The sequence below is a fragment of the Poromitra crassiceps genome, assembly GCF_964638095.1.
Source record: "Poromitra crassiceps genome assembly, chromosome: 7".
Classification (NCBI taxonomy): Eukaryota; Metazoa; Chordata; class Actinopteri; order Beryciformes; family Melamphaidae; genus Poromitra; species Poromitra crassiceps.
The window spans coordinates 46,641,527-46,666,489 of NC_139628.1; the positions used below are offsets into that span (position 1 = coordinate 46,641,527).

Sequence of the window (24,963 nt, forward strand, 5' to 3'; positions counted from 1 at the left end):
ATTCTGGGGGGGAAATGGAATGAGTCTGTATGGAAGGAATTTGCATGGTGTTTCCCATATAGAACCAAGTCAACCGGCTATGAGATGAATCAATTCCAATCCTGACCATAAAACATTTCATTCAGAGAGGGAAAGAAAAGTCTAAATGTATTTATTTATTTGCCCTTTTTTCCATTTTCCAATTGTTTTTGCTCTGAAAAGTGGGCGGTCACTGTTGAGCTGTATACTGTCATGGGTTAATGGCTTCCTCTCCTTACTGTGGACAGCATCTCTCTGTGGACAGATGACCTGCTCCTCACTGATTCCCCCTGACACAAATCAATGAGACTGTGTTTTGTCTCCATATCGACCAGGGGAATAGGCTTGAGGGGTCACATTCCTATAGGACTCCATAAGCCCACTCTTAGCCTTAAAGATGACATCTTCCATGACTCCATCCTCACACAGCGCTTGCCCATACATTTATCTAGCATTGGCCATTTTTTTGAACATGATGAAATGTTGCTTTTATTGATTTAATCACCAGTCTTGCGTGACTGTTTTCTTCCACGGTCCTACAGTGGATCTAGGATTGTGTTTGGAGGGAGGCCCATGCAGTATGGACTATGGAATAATGATGAAAGGAATTTTTAAATGAAAGTAGACAGTCTTCAATATTCTGGCCACATTTAGTCCCAATAAAGCTGAAATATACACGCCTCCTTTTTCAGTGGCCTTGGTTCTGGAAGTACATTTCCTATTCATGTTCTCCATAGACCTTTCAGAAAATCCTCATTTAGTGTTTGAGCTTTGGACTGAAGCAGCCAACTACCAGTTGAATCATGAGCTTATAACAATAAATTAACAAAAATACATACAGCATATATACAGTAGGAACATATATAGTCATTTCACAAACTCATGGCAAGTCTACTTTACACCATTAAAACTAAAACCATTAAACAAATTCCCTATGGAAAAGATGAATGGGAAATGTACTTCTGGAACCCGACATTTGAGCTCTGTTTGGCCTTCCCAATACGATTTCTGAAGATTCATTGTTGTATTATGAGCTTGGTGCTCGGCCTACTCCCTAGTCCCACCCTACTCCAATCCAGTTTTATTAAGCGGAAAATGTGGCCATTCACATAATTTCCTGCAATACAAAGTGGTGTATTACTATTATTTAAATTATTTTCTTCTGTATGGCAGCTTAGGGTCTCATTTGTTCGCATATTGGTCCAATGTAAGTATGACCATAAGTTGTTTTTCCTCTCAGAGATCTTGCATTGGACATTTGTCACTGGCATCCTCTCCTTAATAGCCCAGTCTAAAAGTCCCACCTGTTTTACAGTATATGCCTGCAATTTAAGTCCCATAAGCAGTTGTAATAGCGAAATTAATTAAATGCCTTGTGTTGATCCATCAATAATGAGAACACGTCTATTTATTATTGATTACACTATAACTCTAAAAGTGCATAATTGTGTTTAAATAACTCCCTATGACACGTCTTATAAGAGAGAGAGCCATAGATCATTATGGAACAGAGTCAATAATGATCAACAACCAATTCATAAGCAATCAATCAATAGTTTTGCTCTCACACCGCCTATATAAAGATGCTCCTTTCTCTGTAGTCAGTGATCATCCTCTATCCATTTCTCAATTTGTTAATACAGAAATCAAAATCTTATATACACTATTATCCTTTCCCACAAATGTCTCTCGCTCTCCCTCTAACCCCCTTACCTTCCCAGTTCCCAGCCTTTATAACTCCACCATCTCCCTTATTCATCTCCTCTGCTGTGCATTGGCAGCCATTGCCTGCCATCTAATTTGGCAGCCCGAAGGGAAATTGCTCCCAATGTATTTTAAACGCTGCGTTTAATTTGACTCAGGCCTATAAAAAATTAAATGTCGGATGTTCGCTCGCTGGCCAAGAGGCAGAGTCGCATAGAAAGAAAGGGCATTCCTCCTTTTTACCTAAATAGAAAACGTGCCTGGAAGGATGACAAAACACGGTAAGTCATTCAAATCGGCGGGAAACAGAGGAGCAACCGAAAAGATTACATCTCCAGAGGCTTACAGCTCAATGTGTCCCCTCAATGTGCCTTTTTAGCACTGTATGTATCGGTTGTTTGGATTGGTCCATTGTTGGAAGAAGAGAAAATACTAATTACAGTGCTGTGTTGGGGCATTCTACTGTATAGGTCACGTCTTGGCTGCTGAACGCAAGCCAATAACAGCAATGGAACTTTGCAGGCCAGCAGTAAAACTAAAGTGGTGACAACACCAAAGTCATTAGGAGCTGTAATATGAAAACTAGCCCCAAGTGAACAGTGGTCACTTTTTCCACAGGCGCTGGAAAAGCCACTGGACTTTTGCCTGTGAAAATATCTTTCCAGGAATACAGCATGTTTTTCTTCCCTGTTCAGTGGTGAGAACATGTCCCCGGTAGATCATGGTCTGCAGTGCTACATGCTACTGTAACTCTTTAGCATACCGTATGTTGAGCCACTACTAGCATAGGCTACCATTAGCTTTATCACAAAAGTGTGTGTGTGTGTGTGTGTGTGTATGTTGGGGGGATTGTAGCATCACTAAATGCAGCCGAGTCTGGCAGTTTTATGTCGGAGATTGGTAAAAATATACATGAAATGTGATATCTGAATGGGAATCATCTTTATTGCCAAGTAAGCTAACATTCAAGGAATTTGCTTTGGTATTTTGGTGCATAACAACACTGAATAGAGTAAGAGAAAATAAGAAACTAAAGAGCAAGTACAGCGAGTCAAGAAGCTAAATATAAAATAAAAATATTAAATAGAAACATTTGTATATTTAAAGAATGTCTGTGTTTTTAGAGCTGTGCAGAAAATATTGTACGTGTAGGTCAGATAGAGCTAAAAATCACTGAGCAGTGGATGAGTACTCAAATGAAACAGTTCCTAAAATAAACCTGGCTGCATCAGCTATATTGAATTACCAATGTTTCATTGTTAAAATCTAATCATCTACAGCCATATAATAAAACCACCAATAACTTGTTGTTACAAAAAGGTCAACCTTCTTACCTTGGATAATGCCAGTGGCCTGCTTTGTTAAGTGTTAGTATCTACTGGAGACATATGGAAGATTTTGGTGTTGATGTTCTTGTTTAATAGCCAAGTTGTCCTCCCATCAATAAGTAATGGCTTCAAGAAGTTCTCTGTGCACGACACGTACACTGCCAATATGGCTGACATGTACACTGTTCTGCCAATATGACTGACATGTACACTGTTCTGCCAATATGGCTGACGTGTGAGTTTGAAGGATGGTTACATGAGACAGTCCTCTGTGTGTTGCTCAGCTCTGTGGAAACACTCTCGGGACTTGCCTCATAAGCTCAGTGAAAGACATGGAAACCCCTTCCAGCTGAGTCAACAATGTCCATATAGCGTATGATCGTATCTAACTCAATATATTATTGCAGTGATTTCACCATTAGGACACACAAGCATGACCTCATTCTTTTGACCATATTGGTGTGAAACAACCACATCTCTTCCAGGCGCCAGTTAATATAGCCTGAATGAGACTGAGATTTATTGTGCAACGTTCCCATGCTGTATTTATTTTTTCCCACGGCGTTGGCCAGCAGGCCCTCCAGGGGGTGGCTAGGAGGATGTGGGTGGTGGGAGGGGTTTGGGGGCAAGGAAGGGGCGGGACTAGGGAAAAGAGGCCGTACCTAAGGATAGGAAGGTCCTCGAGAGTCGGGGTTGGAGTGGTGGCTAGGGGGAGTGGCTAGGGGATGTGGGTGTGTTAGGGTTTGTGTTTGTGCTTGTTTTTTTACTTCTCTCTAGTCTCTGTTGGTCTCACTCTCTCTTTCTGTTCTTTGTCCCGCTATTTCTTTGTCTTTCAGAGTTACCGGTGGCGAGCTGTTTGAAGACATTGTTGCCAGAGAGTACTACAGTGAAGCTGATGCCAGGTGAGTGCGATGCACTCTCAGACCACACAGCCTATATGTTCTGTTGATATTTCTCAATATACTAGATGATTATGGTGGGAAACCCATTAGTCTAGATTAGTCTACTGTGACATCATTCAAACTGGCAGATACAGTATACACTACAGTACAATGAACACAATCAGATACATGCAACACTCGTGCATGCACATAGACCTCAATGGCTCTGGTTCCAGGAAGTGAATTTCCCATTCTTTTCTCCATAGTCGTTTCAGAAAATCCTTATATCAAGAGTTTAAAGCCTGGAACCAAGGCGCCAACGGACGAGATGAATCATGACCATAAACAATTTGATTTGGAGAAGAGGGGGACAGAAAAAAGTGCAAACAATTGCCTGTTTCCCCTGTTTTTTTCCTCCCTTCGTCTTCCTTTTTTATTTTTGCTACGAATCAACTGTTTTATTATGCTCACGATTCATTTGGTAGCTGGGTGGCAGAGCAGTGAAAAAGTGGGCAGTCAATGTTGCAGACAAACACACACACACACACACACACACACACACACACACACACACACACACACACACTGTTTCTGCATGCATTATGTATCAGTGGATGTGAACGTTGATGTATGGAGTCCCCTCCTCATTATACAGTGACTATATAGTATGTTACTATGTTACATAACTCTTTCCTCTCCTGTTCTATATACAGTATGTATTGATGTGCGTTTTCTGCTGCCTTTGATGTGCCTTCTGCTTAAGATGCTCTCTCTATTCTTCCTTCATTCTCTGATTATGAGGCTACTTTTCCATGTTTTTACCTCTCTTTGCCGTTTATTATAAAAACTCCATCCAAAGCAGAACACATCTATTGTTCTTTTTCCATTGACTATTATTATTATTATTATTATTATTATTATTATTATTATTATTATTATTATTATTATTATTATTTCTCCCCCCCCAACCAAAACCAGTGAAACCAGCTTTTACCTTTGTTCTCAGTTGATGAGGTGGCTCCTGGATTTGTCTTTCCCAATGAAATCCTCCGGAGTCTTCTTGACTCTCTTGATGTTCGCTTTCCCAATAATGAGGATGTGGATTCTGTTTTGTGTGGCTTTTCTTTACGTTTTCGTGGAGCTGTTAATCTGAGCATCTGAAAGTGCTGTTTAGACGAAAAGAAAGCGCACTTATGTCCTCTCCTTTTTCTGCTATGAGAATCTAGCTCTGGTCTCTCCTCTGTCAACCGAGTGTTTGCTATTTTTGCCATCTGTGTTTGGTCCGTTTGTCTGCCTATTATTGTTTGTTTCTTTGTTGTTTTCTGACATGTACCTGTTCTCCCTCTTCCTCTCCTCCTTTTTGCTTCTGGCCTGATCTCTCTCTCCTCCACAGTCACTGCATACAGCAGATTCTAGAAAGTGTAAATCATTGCCACATAAATGGCATAGTGCACAGGGACCTAAAGGTTAGTAACTGACGGCAATAACAACGGCAGCGACAAAAAGACTCGGGCCTGCCCGCCTGCGGCACCTTGCCCCGCTCCTCCACCGCCTGTTCAATCCAACTAAACCAATTAACCAATCACCTATCAAGCTCCGCCTCCTCCAAAACCACCCCCCCCCCCACCCCCTTCTCCGCCAGTCACCCTCACCCACGCGCACCTTCTAAACTCCACCCACTTAGAGGGCAATGTGGGCAGGTTGGCTGGAGAGGAGGCCGTAGGTAGGGTAGTGCCAGGGGGAGGTGGTAGATCTCACCTTCCCTCCCTCTTCCCTCCCCTCTTTGCCAGGGCACAACGTGCATGTAGCATCTTTCCAAAGCCAGGCTCTGAAACAGCCGCTGAGGGGCTGCGGCCGGAGGGAGTTCGGGCAGGGGAGGAAGATGAGGAGGAAGAGGAGGATTGGGTGAGGAAGGGGTGGTTCAGTCACCCCCTTCCCCACCCCTTCTTTGTGGTTCTTAACCGTGTGCCATCAGAGCCCAAGAGTACGCACTGCAGGATTGCGTTCCGGCTAACACCAGTGTCGACACGATGCCAAGAATTTTGACTGCGAGACTGACACTAAAAATGCATTAACACTACGATACCACGACTCTGTAAGTGAGACTAGTTCGTCCACCAGTTTAGGTGGACTGGGATCCAGTTAAAGACAGGAACTGATTGCTGCTGTTGCCATGTTTTCCGCCATTGAATTTGACCTTGTGGCAGTCCACTGTCAAGAGACTTGACAAGAGACATTGACATCCCGCAGACTCTTGACCCCCGATGGCACACCACACGTCCTCTGCCTCGCCATCTCTCCACCAGCCCCCCATCTCCCTCCTCGCCCCCTCCCAGCGTCTGGCTGTTCAGTTGGCCAGGAGCTAACACCACTTCTGTTTTGAGACTCGGGCGGGGAATCGGCCACACGGGTGTGTCGCGGGATGACGAAATCGCAGCTAGTCAACTTTTGGTACCGTCACAGGCATCGAAGAAAACAAAACATGCCGGACGCGCCGTCAAGGAAAATTCTAATTGGCGTCTCCGAAGTTGCCAAATTATACGTCATAATAATAATGTTGGGTGGGTTACTGTACGTTATCCCTGCGAACACGGCCAGCAGCTCCCCGAGTCTCAATGCGAGCCCTGAGCCACAGACAGTGAGTGAGCCTGTCACTAACCCACGGCCCCCCTGGTGTTTGCATGCAGTCATTGCATTCAGCAGATCCTAGAGGCCGTACTCCATTGCCACCAGGTGGGCGTGGTCCACCGCGACCTGAAGGTGAGTAGCCACACTGGGGAGACCAAACAAACAGAGACACACACTCCTCCCTCTTCTTGTGTCCCACATCTTGTTTCAAACCTGTCTTCTCTAATTGTTTCTTCACAGTTTGTTTTTCCCTCTTTTTTCCCTTGATCCCATTCCATCAACTCCCAAACTTCCGTTGTTTCCGTCTTCCTCATTCCCGCTGAAATAACTACCCGGAGTCATTCCGTGGTTAAAACTTGTACCTGTATGACATGTCGTCTTCCCCGCATCACGTCAACTTTTTGATATCTATGTTTCGCAGGTACGTCGACCTCAAGCCAAGCAGCCCTGTCCGTGGCTACATAAGTGTTAATGGGCCTGGAAATAGGACTAGCGGTCCTCCCAATTAAACTGCAGCCATGAAAAAGTGCATAAAAAAACAAATGGCCTTATTAAAAAGGCCCCTGTGTCTGCAGAACATCTCAAATAAGCCATCAAGTGACAAAGCTAAATATTCACCTTGCGCGGTAGAATTGAAGGAAACCCCCTCGCCCCCACACACACACACACACACACACACACACACACACACACACACACACACGAACACCATCTCTCCATGTTATTATTAATAATAATAGATTTTCTAAGTACTCAAAGCGCTTCACATGTCGGGGGAGGGGCTGGAGGGATTCAACTCATCTACCGCGATGTGTAGCACCCACCTGATTGATGCACGGCAGCCAGTTTGCTGTGCTCACTCACAGAACAGAGTCCCTGTCTCTGCCCTGGGGCATTGGGGATGCGGATATTAATAATGAGACCAGAGGGAAGAGCACCTCCTACTGGTCCTATTTTCAGCACCATGGTCTCCCATCCAAGGACTGACCACAGTCAGGCCTAATATACCCACGGTGCACCCACAGTGCTGGTGCTAGTTTCCATTCCCAGTGCCGCTTCTCTCGCAGTGGTTTGGCTCCATCGCTCTGATTTGCCAATCAAATGAGCCGGGCGCACCCCCCCGAGTTTTACTTTACCTTTAGACTTAACCAGCCGGTGTTTTGCATTGGCCGAGTGCCCTCTGCCTGCGCACACTGATTGGCTGGTGCCAGGTAGCCCTCTGCCCGCGCACACTGATTGGCTGGTGCCAGGCAGTTACCATGGCTGGCTGCGTAACACAAAGACAAAACAAATACGACCAAAACAAATAAGGCAAGCTGGAGAGCAGAGGCACCATGAAAACCCTCTATTCTATTGTCACACTGCTTGCAAGCAAAAGACCAGGCAAGGGTTGATTTGTGTATCTGCAGTCGTAGATCTCACGTGGGCGCAGAGCGTATGTGTTAGTTGACCGTCAGCTGTAGTCTTTGTGTTCAAGTGCACCTTTTTGGCCACAACAAAGGCGACATGAGGCGACACAACAGTTGGCCTTCATTGCCACTAGTCCTTTGACATCAGTTTGGTGTGTCCGCCTTTAATAATAAAGTTTCTGCACAGCTTTATAGTTTATGTGGCAGTCTAGACACATGAATTTATTGCACGCTGTCTTACAGTCCGTAATAAATTTCTTTGGAGCAGTAATGCTTCATAAAAGCCTACATTTGACCAGCTACGATATCATCTTTGCGCAGCTTTGTCAGAAAGGCGACCGGGCAAATGGCTTTTAATATGGGAAAATCCACTCTAAACAGTAATGACATCCTCTTAGGGAAATTATCCTCTCTCTTGCCCCCCCCACCCCAGTTTTCCTTTTGAATGACAGATGCTCTCTGTCTGTCCTCTCTCTACCGTCTTTGTTAGATAATGTGAGATAAAGTAGTGAAGAGAAGCATTTCGACAACACTTAACTGTAGAGAGATTTCACTTGAGAGTGTGTGTCTGCCTGTGTGCAGCAGTAGTGGCCCTCCAGGTTGAAGCAGACCTCCCAGGCTACATTAGCAGGCCAGTCATTACGTCTCCTTTATGGCTGGCTGTGTTAGACACAATCCAATTACAGCCATTACACACCAGCCGCAAGGAGGGAGCATACATTCTGATCAATCTGATACAGTATGAACTGCTTGCTACACAGATACAGACACTCAGGTCAATCTGATACAGTATGAACTGCTTGCTACACAGATACAGACACTCAGGTCAATCTGATACAGTATGAACTGCTTGCTACACAGATACAGACACTCAGGTCAATCTGATACAGTATGAACTGCTTGCTACACAGATACAGACACTCAGGTCAATCTGATACAGTATGAACTGCTTGCTACACAGATACAGACACACAAGTTTATATATTTGTGTGAGTGTGTGTGTATACCCAGCAAACACATCGACTGCAATATTCTGATATTAACTGAGCTTAGTCACATAATTCAAGTGCATTGTGGACATGTAAACACCTAATCGCCCTATGACGTCTTATCGGACTGTATATATATATATACAGTATATTATATAAGCAACTCGTGTAATCAAAATATTGTCTTATTTAGATTGTGTGTGTGTGTGGTTGTCGCCTTATCCACAGGCCTTAAAAGCCACACTAGGTAGTAATGACAGTCTGTCTAAACGCTTTTAGAATATTAGCGATGAAAATGACGCAACTGCTGGCGTCAGAAGTGCACTGCGTTGCCCCCACACCCCCCACACCATATGGTACCATCTGTGTGATCACGACACGTTATAAAGCGCTTCTCAAAAACCGCTCAGCCGCACTTTTGCCGAGAACAATCTTTCAGGGATGACTTGTCTCTTCATTCCCTCTCTTCTCCTCTCCTCGTCCTTCCTTTGACCCCCATTCCAGGTCACATGGTTGTCTTCCAGGGCTGGGATTCGTTGGGGGGTACGGGTGGTGGTGGGGGGTGTTTGCAATGACTGCATGGCACTGTTGATGACTGTGATGACCCCAGCCCTCCCCTCTTCACCCACACAGCATGTCCTCCTGAACTGCACGAACTCTATTTCACGAACGCTGTACTAACTGCACAAGCAAACCCTGCTAATGTGCACAGACTGATTGACTGACTGACTGACTGACTGAGAAAGAGATGTTCACTGAATGACATGACGAGGCCTTTTTGTGAATGAACCAATTGTGCAGACAGACAGTGTTACAACAGTAGCCGTGTGTAGGCGGTGTGGATGCGCTGCTCCTCCTGAGGTCACCGGATGTACTGTAATTGTTGCCGAATAAAAGCAGCTTCCTTTCAGAGAGGACTCCATCTACTGTGTCCTTCTGCCTCTGTGTTGTTATTATTACGTTACGACCTATTCATTTTGAATCACTTCCTGTTATTCGGCTCGGCCGAGGAAACTGCTTTGAAAATGTCAGCAAATACATTATTCATCCACTCCAAAACCCAGAGACCTTTTACTAAAGAGAAACCCCGCCCTCTCTTCCTCTTGTGCTGCTGCTGGGGTTCGGCATGGTTCGCCACCGTCAGCCAATCAGTTTCCACCGCCCGGACCGGCCAATTGACCTTTCCTAAGCCCCACCCCATTTTTGCTTCCTCGGTCAACTCGCCACTGGTCTCCTGTTATACTAGACAGTAGACACTGTACTGTAAAAGAGGACTGTTGGAACCATGCCCTCTTTGAACTCACCACCTTTAGTACTTTATTACTCTTATTCACATGTCTTTTGTACTTTTTGACAAATCACTGTTTATGTTTATGTAGGCTGACTCCATAGGAAAAACAAAAAGGGGCGGGGCTAAGGAAAGGTCAATTTAGAGCACTGTGCCCGTGCCGTTTGGTTGAGATCAGCTGTGGCCACTGACTGCACCTGAATGTAATCTGGCTTGTTACACAATATCAGGCAGTCGTGTGTGTGTGTGTTTGCGTGCCATGCCATGCCTGACTCCCAGCAGACATTTTTATCTGGTTAGGTGCTAGAGTTGCCCTACCTGTAGCTCAGCCACTAGTCCTAGCTGCACTATGCTCCCAACACGCTGTGTGACATCACCTGTGTGACATCACTTCCTATTGCGGTTACTCTGTGTGTTATATTCTAATGGGAATTCCCCTTGTTTAGAACTGCTATAGTGAGCTGCCAGTGACCAAAACGTTGGAAAGACTTCAATTGTGACATGTTGATCCGGTACGTCAGTGAACGAGTATTGAAGGTTTGTATCTTGTGTGTCTCCACTCCAAGCCTGAGAATTTGCTCCTAGCCAGCAAGTTGAAGGGGGCGGCGGTCAAGCTGGCTGATTTTGGCCTGGCCATCGAGGTGCAGGGAGACCAGCAGGCATGGTTCGGTGAGTATACACAGCATCTATTACACCGTACGAGTTCTCCACTCAGTCACCAGGTGACTTAATGAGTTAACGAGTTCTCCACTCAGTCACCAGGTGACTTAATGAGTTAATGAGTTCTCCACTCAGTCACCAGGTGACTTAATGAGTTAATGAGTTCTCCACTCAGTCACCAGGTGACTTAATGAGTTAATGAGTTCTCCACTCAGTCACCAGGTGACTTAATGAGTTAATGAGTTCTCCACTCAGTCACCAGGTGACTTAATGAGTTAATGAGTTCTCCACTCAGTCACCAGGTGACTTAATGAGTTAATGAGTTCTCCAGTCAGTCACCAGGCTACTTAATCACTCGACAAATAACAAATTGCTGTTTTCATCATTTTTCTCCCCATCTGTATGCTCTAGTCTAGTGCAATGATTTACCACATCCTCATACAGATGACTGTAATGGCATGATTCATATGTTTTCATGCTTATTCTGCAGTAATATGCTAAATATATAATATGTTGTAATATGTTACACGTAATATGTTCTTGACATGGTGGGGTTGTCTGTCTGTCTGATTGATTGATTGAAACCTTTATTCAGGTGTCTAAAACAGCGACAGGGACAGAGGTTAAAAGTACACAAGTCAGGATATAGATAAAAAGCATAAAGCAATAAAACCAATAAGAGCAATACAATTCAATTGACAACCAAATAAATATGACCCTGTGTGCTTTTATCCTGTAAAGTCCATAGCCATGTGCCACGGTGCATGTGCCACGGTGCATGTGCCACGGTGCATGTGCCACGGTGCATGTGTGAGAGCAGTGCAAAAATGTGTAAAGTGCCAGTTCATGTTCATTCAGTTGATCTCATGTTGTGGAACCTTATGGTCACTGGCACGAAGGACTGGCCGAAGCGCTTAGTGGGGTGTCGGGGGTGGGGTGAGGTGAGTCTGTGGCTGAATGTGCTCCTCATCTCCATTAGCACATCATGGAGGGGATGGGAGGGGTTGTCCAGCATTGCTTGTAACTTCCTCCTCATCCGCGCCTCTGCCACCTCCTCCAGACTGCTCTGTCCAGCTCCAACCACAGAGCTGGCTTTCCTCACCAACTTGTTGAGCTTGGCAGTGTCCCTCAAGCTGGTGTTACCCCCCCCAACATGCCACAGCAACCATGTGCAGGCAGCCATGTTTTAATACCCCTCAATTTGTTCCATCCTTATTCCAAAGTCCCATATTACCATTACCGGTAGTTCTTCAGGAGTTTGTTTTTTGTAATGTGGGACTTGGTGCTGTTACTGTTGGGGTCTCTTATATCAGGCTTGGATTACGTGGATTTCAGGCCCACTTCTACTCCTTAATCCCTGTAGAGAAGAGGAATAATTAGGCGAATCCCCCATCTGAAGACCTGGAACCAGTTCACTCTGTGCTCTAGCTTACTAGTAGTGCTCTGTGTCTTTGCCCCAGGGCCCGCGGGTGCTTTGAGGCTTTTGGAGAAGTAGGCTGCATCCCGCCATCGAGCCAAACTAGTGAACCCTCAAGAGGCAGGGATTTCTTTTCTCGGAGCTTGTTAACCTCGGCCCATAAACTTAACTTTCTCCTTCCCTCTGATCCTTAGCTGCTGTGACATGTTTGGATTTGAGGGAAGCTGGCTGGTTTAATGCAGGGTTTTCCTGCCTCAGAATGGGCCTTTTTGTGGGGCGACTATGTACGTCAGTAAGCATGATCTGTCTGCATAAAGACTGAACTTAGGGAGCACTATTTTTAAAGCACATGTGGGACTTTTACTTTGAAATTATCTAAAAGGATACAGTAAACATGCTTGATTTTGGGTTAGTGTGTCGTCAGGGTTATCCTGAATATCCTGAAATGTGCCTGTTTTCCAGGCTTCGCGGGGACTCCGGGCTACCTGTCTCCCGAGGTGCTGAGGAAAGACCCCTACGGGAAGCCGGTGGACATGTGGGCATGTGGTAAGACATGATCACAGGGACAGCCTTCTGTTAGCCTGTCTGTGATTGGAGGAAAACCTACCGTCATTTGTGGCATGCTGATTTGTTTAATTAGGGGAAGTCACACGGAGCCGGCGTGTCTAATTAGTTACACACAAATGTCATGGCCTGAAATGGCCAATCAGAGCCCGTCGCCAGGGAGTACAAAAGGGACTGCCACTACATCAAACAAAAATGAAATGCTTCATAACACACCAAAGAGGAGATATCGTCACTGTCGGGTGAAGACCTCGTATCTCCCTTTATATGAACTTTTCAGGAGATCAAATAAACAGCCTTGTTTTTAGATGGACCAGTTTAATCTGACCGAATGATGGAAGAGACTAGAACTAATGTCATAGTATGCATATCAGAATGCCTTGCGGTCCAACGAAGTGGAACCAAAGAAAGACCATGAAACTCAAACATATTTTATTGATTTTTCTTTTTGTTTTAAGGATGTGGGTTATGGTTATGGTTAGGGAAGTAAAACAACTTGGTGTAAAAAAAAAAAAAAAAAAACCTTTGTTAAAATTTTAAATGTGGCTTACCTGGGGATCGAACCCCAGTCCTCAGCATCAAAGGAAAACGCCTAAATTTTGAATCGGTTAAATTCTTAACGGCAATTAGCCGATCATCGATCATAAACATCCCTACTCTCCAGTCTACAGTCTACTGTAGGTGGCAGAGACGAGTGCTGTCCTCTTGAATTAATCATCACTGATGCTCATTACACACACACACACACACACACACACACACACACACACACACACACACACACCTGTGCTGGCCCACTCAATAGCCAGTGTTGTGTGTTTGTGGTCAGTTGTCTTACCGGCAGATAGAGGGGCTTTCATCTTTTCCTGGCAACCCGCCGCCCAATCACAAAACAAACATCACCTGCATGGTGACACAAACCAACAGGAGCACTTGGTTTGTGTCTGTTGCCATGCCCCCTCCCAACCCACCCCAATATCTTTGATATTTCAAACGTTAAGGTACTACACACATAAGGTCAGTGTAAGGCCATGGTTTTGATAATTCACTCATTTGCATCTAATTTGTATGTTGTCACAGCCTTCTATTTTTATACCCACAATTCTGCAGTCAGCTTTTAAATGCATCTAATGTTCATGAGTCTTCGAGGCGTCAAGATTAACTTTCTGTGTGTGTGTGTGTGTGTGTGTGTGTGTGTGTGTGTGTGTGTGCGCGTGTGTGTGCTGTAGGTGTGATCCTGTATATCCTGCTGGTGGGCTACCCTCCCTTCTGGGACGAAGACCAGCACAGACTCTATCAGCAGATTAAGGCTGGGGCTTATGATGTGAGTCACTCACTCACTCTCTCTCTCTCTCTCTCTCTCTCTCTCTCTCTCACACATGGCTGGTGATTGACAGCTAGCCTATCCATTGAGAGTTCATTCTTAGTCTATTGCCCAAATTGCTGCTATGATTTACAGTTAAATTAACCTACAACTGCTCCTGAATCCTCTGACGGATTCCATCATCACGAGTGTTAAGGTTGTGCGAACTGTCACAGTTTTAAAATGTGTGAATTTAGTCAAAAGTACAGCCTGTAAAGTCAGCTAAAGTGAATTGTGACATCACGCACTCAAGGCCTGCTCCATAGGATCCCATAGTTTATTTTTACTGCCATCTCTCCAAATGTACAAAAGGTAACCAAAAGTCGAATAAGACTACTACATTACTAATAGCGTTGACCCGTTTATAGTTTGAATGTTTTTGACGTGTGCTTTCTTGGGCAGTTCCCGTCTCCAGAGTGGGACACGGTGACCCCCGAGGCCAAAGACCTGATCAACAAGATGCTGACCATCAACCCAGCCAAGAGAGTGACCGCCACAGACGCACTCAAACACCCCTGGATCTGCGTATGTCTTCCAATAGTCATTCATACATTGTCAGCACAAAATGCCGTCTCAGCAGCTCTATTCCTACCGATAAATTAGAATAGTGTGAACACACCCTTTACACAACAGTCGGTTGATGAAGCTCTATCACACATCCTAATTATCACACACACACACACACACACACACTTATGCTTATCTACCTCTCTGTGTCCATAGCAACGCTCCACTGTGGCGTCCATGATGCACAGACAGGAGACTGTGGAGTGCCTGAAGAAATTCAACGCCAGGAGGAAACTCAAGGTATAATCTGTTTGCTTCAACTTCTAGCATGTTAATACTACTTGGACCCCAATTTCTCCACGTACACCAACAATGACTTACTTAGCTACAGTGTTTGGCAGTAAAGTAAAGTAACACGTTGGTGTGAATTGTATTACTTTCTCTAGTAATTAATTAGTAATGTAAGGGATTGCAATTTCCAAAACAGTACTTATATTACAGTTACTAATCTAAGTAACTACAAGTTACTCCAGTACTTTCTCGAGCACTGGCATACCACACGCTAAAACGAAGTTTGGAGGTAGGTCTGGCTATACTAGACTACTGCATTGCCAGAAGGTGATTAGTTTTTTGTGTAGAAAAAGCAAAGTCAACCAAAAGTCAGCAAGTCAACCAAAGTCACCTGAAAAGATTGGACTAAAGAAAGAAGAAAATGATCTAAAGATTACCTTCAATGAACATAACTACTAGCAGTTTGAGCAAAAATTAGCCACATGGGCTCATGCTTTGAGTCTGTGGGTGGACTCTTGGCACCACAGGATCTAATGATTACCTTCCATGCTAACTAAATGTCCAGCGGTCTGTTAAAGAGCAGCTAGGCACCACTAAGGTTCCCAAAGTCACCTTCAGCTCAGTGTCCATTGTCTCTCCCCAGGGTGCCATCCTGACCACTATGCTCGCCACTCGCAACTTCTCAGGTAGGACACATCCAGTTGAATGAAAGTTGGTAGCTGTTTTTCCATGACACATTGTTGACTCAGTCTTTATTGTGTCTTTGTATGTTATTTATGTTGCTCTTTAGAATGTTGTTTTATTAATCTGTTGGCCTTTATAGCCCAATAGGCCAGCTCTGTCCACCCTCTTAGCAGTTCATATCAATAGAGACAGAATGACCATACAGATCAATGCAGTACACCTCCACAGGTCCCTCTAAAGGGCAATACATTCAGACTGAGTCCGAGACACTAACATTATTGATCGTTTCTCTTTTTGAGACATGAGAGACGTTTGCATTTTCCCTCTTCTCTTTTTCTTTACTATGTTTTCAGTCATCATCCTTTCTAGTTGGATGTGAAAAGACTACTTGGCTGTTTTTTAGTTAAATATCAGAACATAATAATCCGTCCAAACATGCCCTTAGTGTTTACCGTTGTTCTTCTTCCCTTCTCTTCCGGTCCCCTCTCTATCTTTTGTGTGGTAACTCATATGCAAGGTAAGAGTGCGTGGTTTGCACTTCTCCAGAGTGTCCAACTCCACTGTCAGTTTGGGTTCTCGGGCCTCGGTGCTCTCTCACATCTACTAAACCGCCTATAGAGGGCTTTCAGGTGAAGCAGTACACCCACTGGTAGCCATATTGGAGGTGAACAGCTTTAGGCAACAACACAGCTAAGAACGGCTTATTACATTTCCAAATGTATGACTCAGCCGTCTCAACAATATCAGACTTAGAAAACGTTTATTTCTGTATCGTTTTCAGTTGGGAGCTTATATTATCACTCCAACACGGATACATCTGACGGATTTTGGGTTTATGGTTATGGTGTCCATTTATTAGCTGCTCAGTGGCTAACTCACCTGATTTGCAGACTAGCTAACTATATCAATCTTGTAGTTGCTAGTAGTTTTGTGTTAGTAGTGCATTAACATTAACATTAGGTACTTTGCTAAAAAGTTTTCTGACTAGTTAGCTAGCTAGCAAAAGCTGTTTTGGAGGAGAGGCAATTTTGAAACCGTTTCTGTGAACTACGTATATAACGTTACTCTATAGGACAATACCCATGGCTTATCTTTTTCAGATGCGTCTCTTCTTTTAGACTGGTTATTATAGAAAGCATTATTTTGAGAGTCCTCCAAGATGGCGCCAAACGTGGCTGCTAAGAGCATTTTGACATAATCTGCAAAGCTTCTATTAGTTACTAAACCCACACATTTCCTATGATCAGATCGATCACTTCAGCCAATCAAAGGTCCACCACCATACAGTGTATGCGCTGCCCTCCCCACCCAGCCAATCACCTACCGTAATCAAACTATTGTCTGTTTGCATGTTAATTGATGAGTGGTATCTGTTGGCTGCCAAATTGGATGAAAGTTGAAACAACACAATTACCATTAACATGATCTTAGCTTGCTTCCTCTTACATCCAGAACCTCCATTAACATGATCTTAGCTTGCTTCCTCTTACATCCAGAACCTAAGTCATTGAAGGTCTGGACATAATGTGTGTTTGAGAAGCATCAATTAATGTTCCTGTCCTAATTTAAGATAGGAAAAGTGTATTAGCACAGCATCCTAACTTCCCAAAATCTAAAGAAAAAAATTATAAATAAAAATCCTAACTATAGGATAACCGTTTGGCCGTCCTAACTTTGCTCCAAAGTGGATTCAGCGTGGTTGGACTGCTATCTCTGCGCTATGACAGTACCCCGTGGATATAAACGGTGCTATTAAGCTATAATTTCCTTGGCTGCTAACTGAAGGAGCTATAAGACCACTAGCTGGCTGGTTGCCAAGAGGTTGCCCGTAAGTTTGCTATCCAATTTTGGACTGTGTAGGAGCGACAGGGCAGACCTGTGGACCCCACTGAGTATGTTTTCAGCACTGTTTTTGTAACTGGAGCAACTGTGACTTTTATGTGAATTGCTCCAAAATCTTCTTGGATCAAAAGTTAGCTACTCTACAAAATCAACACTCAATCACAGTAACATTTACCTCTGCCATTCGAGAAAAGTAGCGTTGGTTGCTAGGTACAGTAACAGACAAAAAAGTTGATAACTGACGTTGGATTGAGTATTTAGGATCTCTTAACCAGACATAACATAGAGTAGGATTAAGTAAGAAAATATAGGATTTCTAAAGTTAATTAGGATTTGCTTAAGTTGTGTAATATGAAATCAGGAAAGATCCTACATTCAACTTTTCCTATCTTAACTTAAGACTTAAGATAGGGAGTTTCTGTAATACGGTCTGCAGCCCAAGATGCCACCCCTGTCTCATTGGCATGTCAGGTCTCTTTAATTGCATGTTGTGGACTAATGATTCACTAAGTTTGATTTAATCTCTCCACTTCATTTGCGTTTTTCTCTTCTGCATCCAGTTCTAGCAGGACACGCTCTCAGGGTTTGCTAGTCACTGGCCTGCGTTGAGTAGCATGTGTCAATTCCACCTTGTCAATTCCACTGCGTTGTTGTTTTTCTTTCCACAGCAGCCAAGAGCCTGCTGAACAAGAAGCCCGACGGTGTCAAAGTGAGTTCAGCTTCTCTCTCGCTCCTCCCACTTCTCGCTTTCATTTCCTTGTAGAGAAAGCAACGCTTTCCCGTACTTTTGTGCTACTGTATATCTTACAGTACGTCACTCTGCAGCTCCACACTTACAGTATGTGACTCTGCAGCTCCACAGGTTTGGCCTTGCTATATCTTACAGCAGTGATACTGAACTTGCGGCCCGCGGGCCACATGCGGCCCGCGGGCGCCCCCTGTGTGGCCCACGATGGAATTGCATTCTCGCCAATACTCCACTTCTGTTGTAACATTTCAGTCTGGAATATGGAATATCTTTCAATAATCTATGATTTAGCTGCTAAATTGTTAAATACTGCCGTCTGCTCGCTACCCAGGCACTTATGTGGTATATACTTATTTTTTTTATTTTTTTTTTACTGTAATATAAGATCTTTTTAGTCATAGGACATGGTAGATTGACTTGTAATAGGGAGACTCTCGCCTTTATTTATCCCACACCGCCCTCCATTGGCCAGCCCTGGGACTAAGCAGTTTGTCTGCCACGTCCCGTGGCAAGATGCGCACATGCGCTCTACAGCGGCAGCGTTGTGTTCCTGGAAACCAGGAAGTAACTCGATTCGGATTTGCTACGAAAATGATGTTTCACGGAACTATGGATTATTATTTCATCACGTGGTGAGTACCCGATGTCACAACATGTACATAGAGCTTTCTGGCGCTGTGTTTTGTTGACTTTGAACGGCGATATCGTTATCGATACTATTGCACGCAGAGGGCGCAGTTTCTCCAATAGCAAAACTTGGAAAAGTTGCTGAATGGGGCTTTAACCTAACTAACTTAACCTAACCAACTATCCGGTGTGCACAACATTGTCAGACTAAACTCCGGCTGACACCCCAAAAACCTACAATCCGCTACAGAAAAATGTATATTGTTTGTTTATTAACTGGCCCCTGGCCTTCTATCATTTCACGAAAGTGGCCCCCGGGCAAAGCAAGTTGAGTATCCCTGTCTTACAGTATGTGACTCTGCAGCTCCACAGGTTTGGCCTTGCTATATCTTACAGTACGTCACTCTGCAGCTCCACAGGTTTGGCCTTGCTATATCTTACAGTACGTCACTCTGCAGCTCCACAGGTTTGGCCTTGCTATATCTTACAGTACGTCACTCTGCAGCTCCACAGGTTTGGCCTTGCTATATCTTACAGTACGTCACTCTGCAGCTCCACAGGTTTGGCCTTGCTATATCTTAGAGTACGTCACTCTGCAGCTCCACAGGTTTGGCCTTGCTATATCTTACAGTACGTCACTCTGCAGCTCCACAGATTTGGCCTTGCTATATCTTACAGTACGTCACTCTGCAGCTCCACAGGTTTGGCCTTGTTATATCTTACAGTACGTCACTCTGCAGCTCCACAGGTTTGGCCTTGCTATATCTTACAGTACGTCACTCTGCAGCTCCACAGGTTTGGCCTTGCTATATCTTACAGTACGTCACTCTGCAGCTCCACAGGTTTGGCCTTGCTATATCTTACAGTACGTCACTCTGCAGCTCCACATGTTTGGCCTTGCTATATCTTACAGTACGTCACTCTGCAGCTCCACAGGTTTGGCCTTGCTATATCTTACAGTACGTCACTCTGCAGCTCCACAGGTTTGGCCTTGGATTTAGTTGTTTGCTGCTGTATCAATGAACTCAACATTGCTTTGGTAAAAGACGGCACTTAAAAGTGCCCACAGTGAGATCTGCCCTTGCCTAAGTGGATGTGAGAGAGATTTCCCAATACTGTATGTAACTCTTCTTCTGTATTGTCAATCTGGGTCAGAGTGAGAAGGGCACCATCTATTGCTTCTGAGGAAACTGTTGGAAACTAAATAGCAGATGATTAAACGATGACTCAAGGCCTCTTCTCCCTGCCATTCTCCACTCAGCTGTCATAAGCTGAAAACCACTCATCCATTGATGTGTGTGTGTGTGTGTGTGTGTGTGTGTGTGTGTGTGTGCATGTTTGTGCGTGTGCGTGTGCGTGCGTGTGCGTGTGCGTGTGTGTGTGTGTGTGTGTGTGTGTGTGCGCACATTCCTCCTACTGCTACCCTCTGTTTCTAAATCTGTCATTCAATTTCACCCTTGTTTAGGAGCCCTGACTCAATCTCCCTTCCTCCGCCCCTATCCCTCACAGTCACAACTCCTTGATTTTTATGCCTCCGCCGGCGATAGCCAGGCCGGAGGCATTATGGATTTGGGTTGTCCGTCCGTACGTCTGTCCAATGTTCGTTAACGTGATATCTGAGGAACGCCTTGACGGAATTTCATCAAATTTGCCTCAAACGTCGACTTGGACTCAAGGATGAACTGATTCGATTTTGGTCGTCAAAGTTCAAGGTCACTGTGACCCCACGAACGCCATTCCCAAGTTCGTTAACGCGATATCTCAAGAACGACTTGATGGAATTTCTTCCAATTTGGCTCAAACGTCGACTTGGACACAAGGATGAACTGATTAGATTTTGGTGATCAAAGGTCAAGGTCACTGTGACCTCTCGAACGCCATTTTCAAGCCCGTTAACGCGATATCTCAGGAATGTCTTGATGGAATTTCTTTGAATTTGCCTCAAACGTCGACTTGGACGCAAGCATGAACTAATTAGATTTTGGTGGTCAAAGCCTAAGGACAATGGTTAAGGTCACTTTGACCTCACGAACGCCATTTTCAAGCTTGTGAACACGATATCTTATCGGAATTCACGGAATTTCTTCGAATTTGCCTCACCTGTGAATTTTGTGCATACTCTCAGTAGCAAGCTGAGTACAGGAGGTTTAATTGTTGAACATGTTGAAACTAAAGCTGGTGTGTGCTGGACTGCTCAGTGTTGCCCTGCCACATGTTGGACATGTGCTGTGAAGGACAAGTGATGGATTGACAAGTTGACACTAACCTTTCTCTGCAGTGTTTTTGCTGTTGAAGACCAGTCATACCCGGACTGGATGACTCACTTTCTCCCTCCACACAGGCTGCATGGAGACCAACTTCTTTGGACACTAAGTCAGGAGATATACTCAGTGGACTCGATTCGCACTTAACTCTCACATACAGTGACTTGAAACTTGACTTGAGACTCGTCCTCAAAAGACTTGAGACTTGACTCGGACTCAAGATTTGGGCCTCATGAACAATATTTTCTTTTTTCTTTTCTTTTTTGGCGCATTAACATTAAGCAGGACAGTACAGTAATGGAGTACAGGATAGTTAAGTGTTGGTAGTTGGAGTAGTGTTGGTAGTAAGGCTTTTGAATTCTAACTGGCTCACAGGATATGCTGTTGTTTTTCTGACTTGGATTGCGGTTGTTTTGATTCATCAAACCATTCAAAATGCTTACTACCGTACTGTACTGTCAACCTGGTGACATCATCAAGCAGCGCCCTGGTTGGCGAAAAGGTGAAATGTTGTTCATCTTTACAGCAAATCTAGGTCAATGTCAGACTTGAAAGCAGTATCCTATCTTGTCTGAGGTGAAATGCAAATGAACTAGAGTCACATGATCAAATGATTCATGTCCTCTTTAAAGGAAAGCTTTCATTGTATGTTTTTCTTTTTCATATTGCATTGCAATAGCCTGTTTAAAGTGATCATATACAGTACCAACTAATCAATGCTGATACTGTAAATGAATAGATAAAGACGTGATGATGATGATAATACAGTACTGTACAGTAATACAGAGATATAGCTATGCAGTGTTCTAAGCAGACTGGATGGCAGCAGAGGATAGAACACTCATTACAACCATAAGAGACTTACTGTAAGTTGAGACTTGACTTGGATTTGCTCCTCAGAGACTTGAGACTTGACTTGGACTCAAAGCAGCTCTGACGCGTACAGTACTGTTGTACACTCCAAATGGATGCAGGATCCGCAAGGCAGCCATGTGCACGCCAACGCATTTAAAAGCGGTAGATCTGCGGCCTGTCAATGCTGTCCTGTCTGTCCACCTGTCTCACTCTGTCCCTCCTGTCTGTCTGTCTGCCTGTCTCACTCTGTCCCTCCAGATCAACAACAAGGCCAATGTGGTCACCAGCCCCAAAGAGCCTGCCCCCACTCCTTCTCTGGTACACTGCCTGCCTGCTTTACTGCATGTCTGTCTGTCCCCACTCCTTCTCTGGTACACTGCCTGCCTGCTTTACTGCCTGCCTGTCTGTCTGCCTGCCTGTCTGTCTGTCTGTCCCCGCTCCTTCTCTGGTACACTGTATGCCTGCCTTAATGCCTGTCTGTCTGTCCCCACTCCTTCTCTGGTACACTGCCTGCCTGCTTTACTGCCTGCCTGTCTGTCTGTCCTCACTCCTTCTCTGGTACACTGTCTGCCTGCTTTACTGCCTGCCTGTCTGTCTGTCCCCGCTCCTTCTCTGGTACACTCCCTGCCTGCTTTACTGCCTGTCTGTCTGTCCATCCCCACTCCTTCTCTGGTACACTGTCTGCCTGCTTTACTGCCTGTCTGTCTGTCTGTCCCCACTCCTTCTCTGGTACACTGCCTGCCTGCCTGCCTGTCTCGCTCTCTCTGGCTAGCTATCCATCTGTCCAGACTTTTTCCAGTGGCATCTGTCACGATCGGGTCTGTTTTTCTTTTTCTTTTCCCACTTTCATGTTTACGGTGACTTTTTCTTTCTTCATCGAGCTAAAAGAATGTTTTTTCCCCCGTCACATGAACGCTTGCAGTTGTTGTGCAACATCAGCTGTCGACACGGCACGCGCACCTTCTGATCACATTATTGCATCGCCACATTGCTGTACACGGGCTGCATTTTCCTTTGTTGTTGATGATGACAGTGATGGCAACTGTGGTGCCATTGCCAATCAGCCATAGGGAATACGTTGTTGTCACAGATTTCCAGCCTCTGTTGTCATTTAATGAAGGATTGCCCTAAGACAAGTTTGTGCGGTCCAGAGCATAGAGTTTGTAGACCCACGTTTTGAAGCCTCGATTTTCGCATTGTGAGCATCGCCATCTTGGTTTTCTTGGAGCCAGAAGTGACCATATTTGGACGAGAAGAGATGCAGCGCCACCTGCGATTGGTCCGTGATCAGGAAGCTGCATGATCACTGGACAGGCGACACCCCAAAACATAGTCCGCTTTAATGTCTATTTTACTCTGAATGGGACCATAATTTAGAAAATGAACGTCATGCTGTGTTGAAGAAGACTTGAAACTAACATTTGAGACCATAAACTCATTAGGAAAGTGTTTACTGAGGTCATAAAGCAAGTGAGGTCATTTTCCCATTGACTTCAATACAATCATACTTCTCTTTGCATGGAGAGTTATATACAAATTCACCCTGTACAGTTGTCATCAATGGTGAAATTAGCTATAGAGACCAAAACCATTTTTTGGCCCAGGCTGTAAACATGTTTATTCTTGCTGTAAAGTCTGGTATTTTAACATGGGGGTTAATGGGGAATGACTCCCTTTTGCAGCAAGTGGCCATTCGAGGAACTGTAGTTTTTGGTACTTCCGCGTTGCCCTCATTTTTCAAAACCAAAGACTGGGGCTTGGTCCAGACATATGGATGTAGGCCGATTGGCTCATTTCATACAGTAACTCCGCAAGACAGCGAAAACTCAGCCAGCTACAGTACAGCCATGGTCACATTAGCATTACCCTGAGATGGGCTAGAGGCACTGTTCCACCCTGTCAGTCCACATGGTCATCATCACTGACAGAATGCTCACCTTCAGGCAGCCCACCCACCACCTTCAAGCACCAACTGTGGAGAGACATCACGTCACACGGTTCAGCTGTGACAAGTCACAGGAGACGTATTTTCCACCCGTTAAAAATGACCAATTCTCATCAAAAAGGTCTCTAAAAGTTAACTAATGTAGGCGGGACCAACCTGGAGGTATGTGAAATAGCAGAGTCCTGATTGGCTCTGAGAGGCTGTTTACAAATGAGCTGCTAAAGCCCAGCAACTTGTCTGAGCTGGAGATACCAGCTGTTTAACTCCAGTAACAACATATAGACGAGTCTTTCCCTCTCTAAATACCCTCAATTCTGTTTATGTAACATGGCATCATGTAAGAAAATGATTGTTCAAACAAATATTTCTTCTGTAGCCGAGCGTTTAGGCTGCGCTTAGACTTTAAATATACAAAGCAATAAACGGAGCAACTCCAACCTTGAACATTCTCATCATGAGACGCCAGCTTTATTCACTCTTCCCCGTTCTCTCCTCCTCGTACTCTCCACCTCAAGTTCCCCACAACAACCACAACAACCACTTCCGTTTCCGGCTTTCAACATAAACGCCTACAGTGCTGCCTAAAGCGTAAACCTAAATTACATCACATAGCACCTTCATAAAAATAGCTTACACACTTCCCCTCCTCCAAAAGAAACGTCCTCGTTTCAGCATCCATTCACAGTGTAACTACCTGGCTTTGCAATGTAACATAAAGCAAGCAACCCATTCCATCACTCTCAAAATCACACCCTCTTAACTCAGCAACTCAATACCCCATCACTCAAAGACCCAGAAATGAACACACTCTTAACACTGCATCCCCCCCTGTGCAAAGGCATCAATACTTCCAAACATTCACAGTGCATTTCCAACAACAATCTTTTTTTTTTACACACATTTCCATTCCACAATAACCCCAACATTTACATTATTTATTTTCATTACTTC

General features: G+C 44.5%; 1 protein-coding gene across 8 annotated transcripts in view; it reads left to right on the plus strand.

Annotated features, from left to right (window-relative positions):
• The window catches only part of LOC310779878 (calcium/calmodulin-dependent protein kinase type II delta chain), a 133,253-nt gene that overhangs the window by 72,864 nt on the left and 35,426 nt on the right, over nt 1-24,963 (plus strand). For 2 of the 8 annotated variants that reach the window (XM_083640381.1, XM_083640383.1), the window contains exons 5-14: nt 3,887-3,952; nt 5,325-5,397; nt 10,812-10,914; nt 12,785-12,868; nt 14,116-14,210; nt 14,652-14,774; nt 14,973-15,056; nt 15,691-15,733; nt 18,242-18,282; nt 22,326-22,385. In XM_083640381.1, the coding sequence (XP_083496507.1) occupies nt 3,887-3,952; nt 5,325-5,397; nt 10,812-10,914; nt 12,785-12,868; nt 14,116-14,210; nt 14,652-14,774; nt 14,973-15,056; nt 15,691-15,733; nt 18,242-18,282; nt 22,326-22,385 (772 nt within the window). Of the gene's footprint in view, nt 1-3,886; nt 3,953-5,324; nt 5,398-6,618; nt 6,692-10,811; nt 10,915-12,784; nt 12,869-14,115; nt 14,211-14,651; nt 14,775-14,972; nt 15,057-15,690; nt 15,734-18,241; nt 18,283-22,325; nt 22,386-24,963 lie in introns of all 8 variants that reach the window. The other 6 variants (XM_083640384.1, XM_083640386.1, XM_083640385.1 and 3 more) reach the window with 4 other exon arrangements.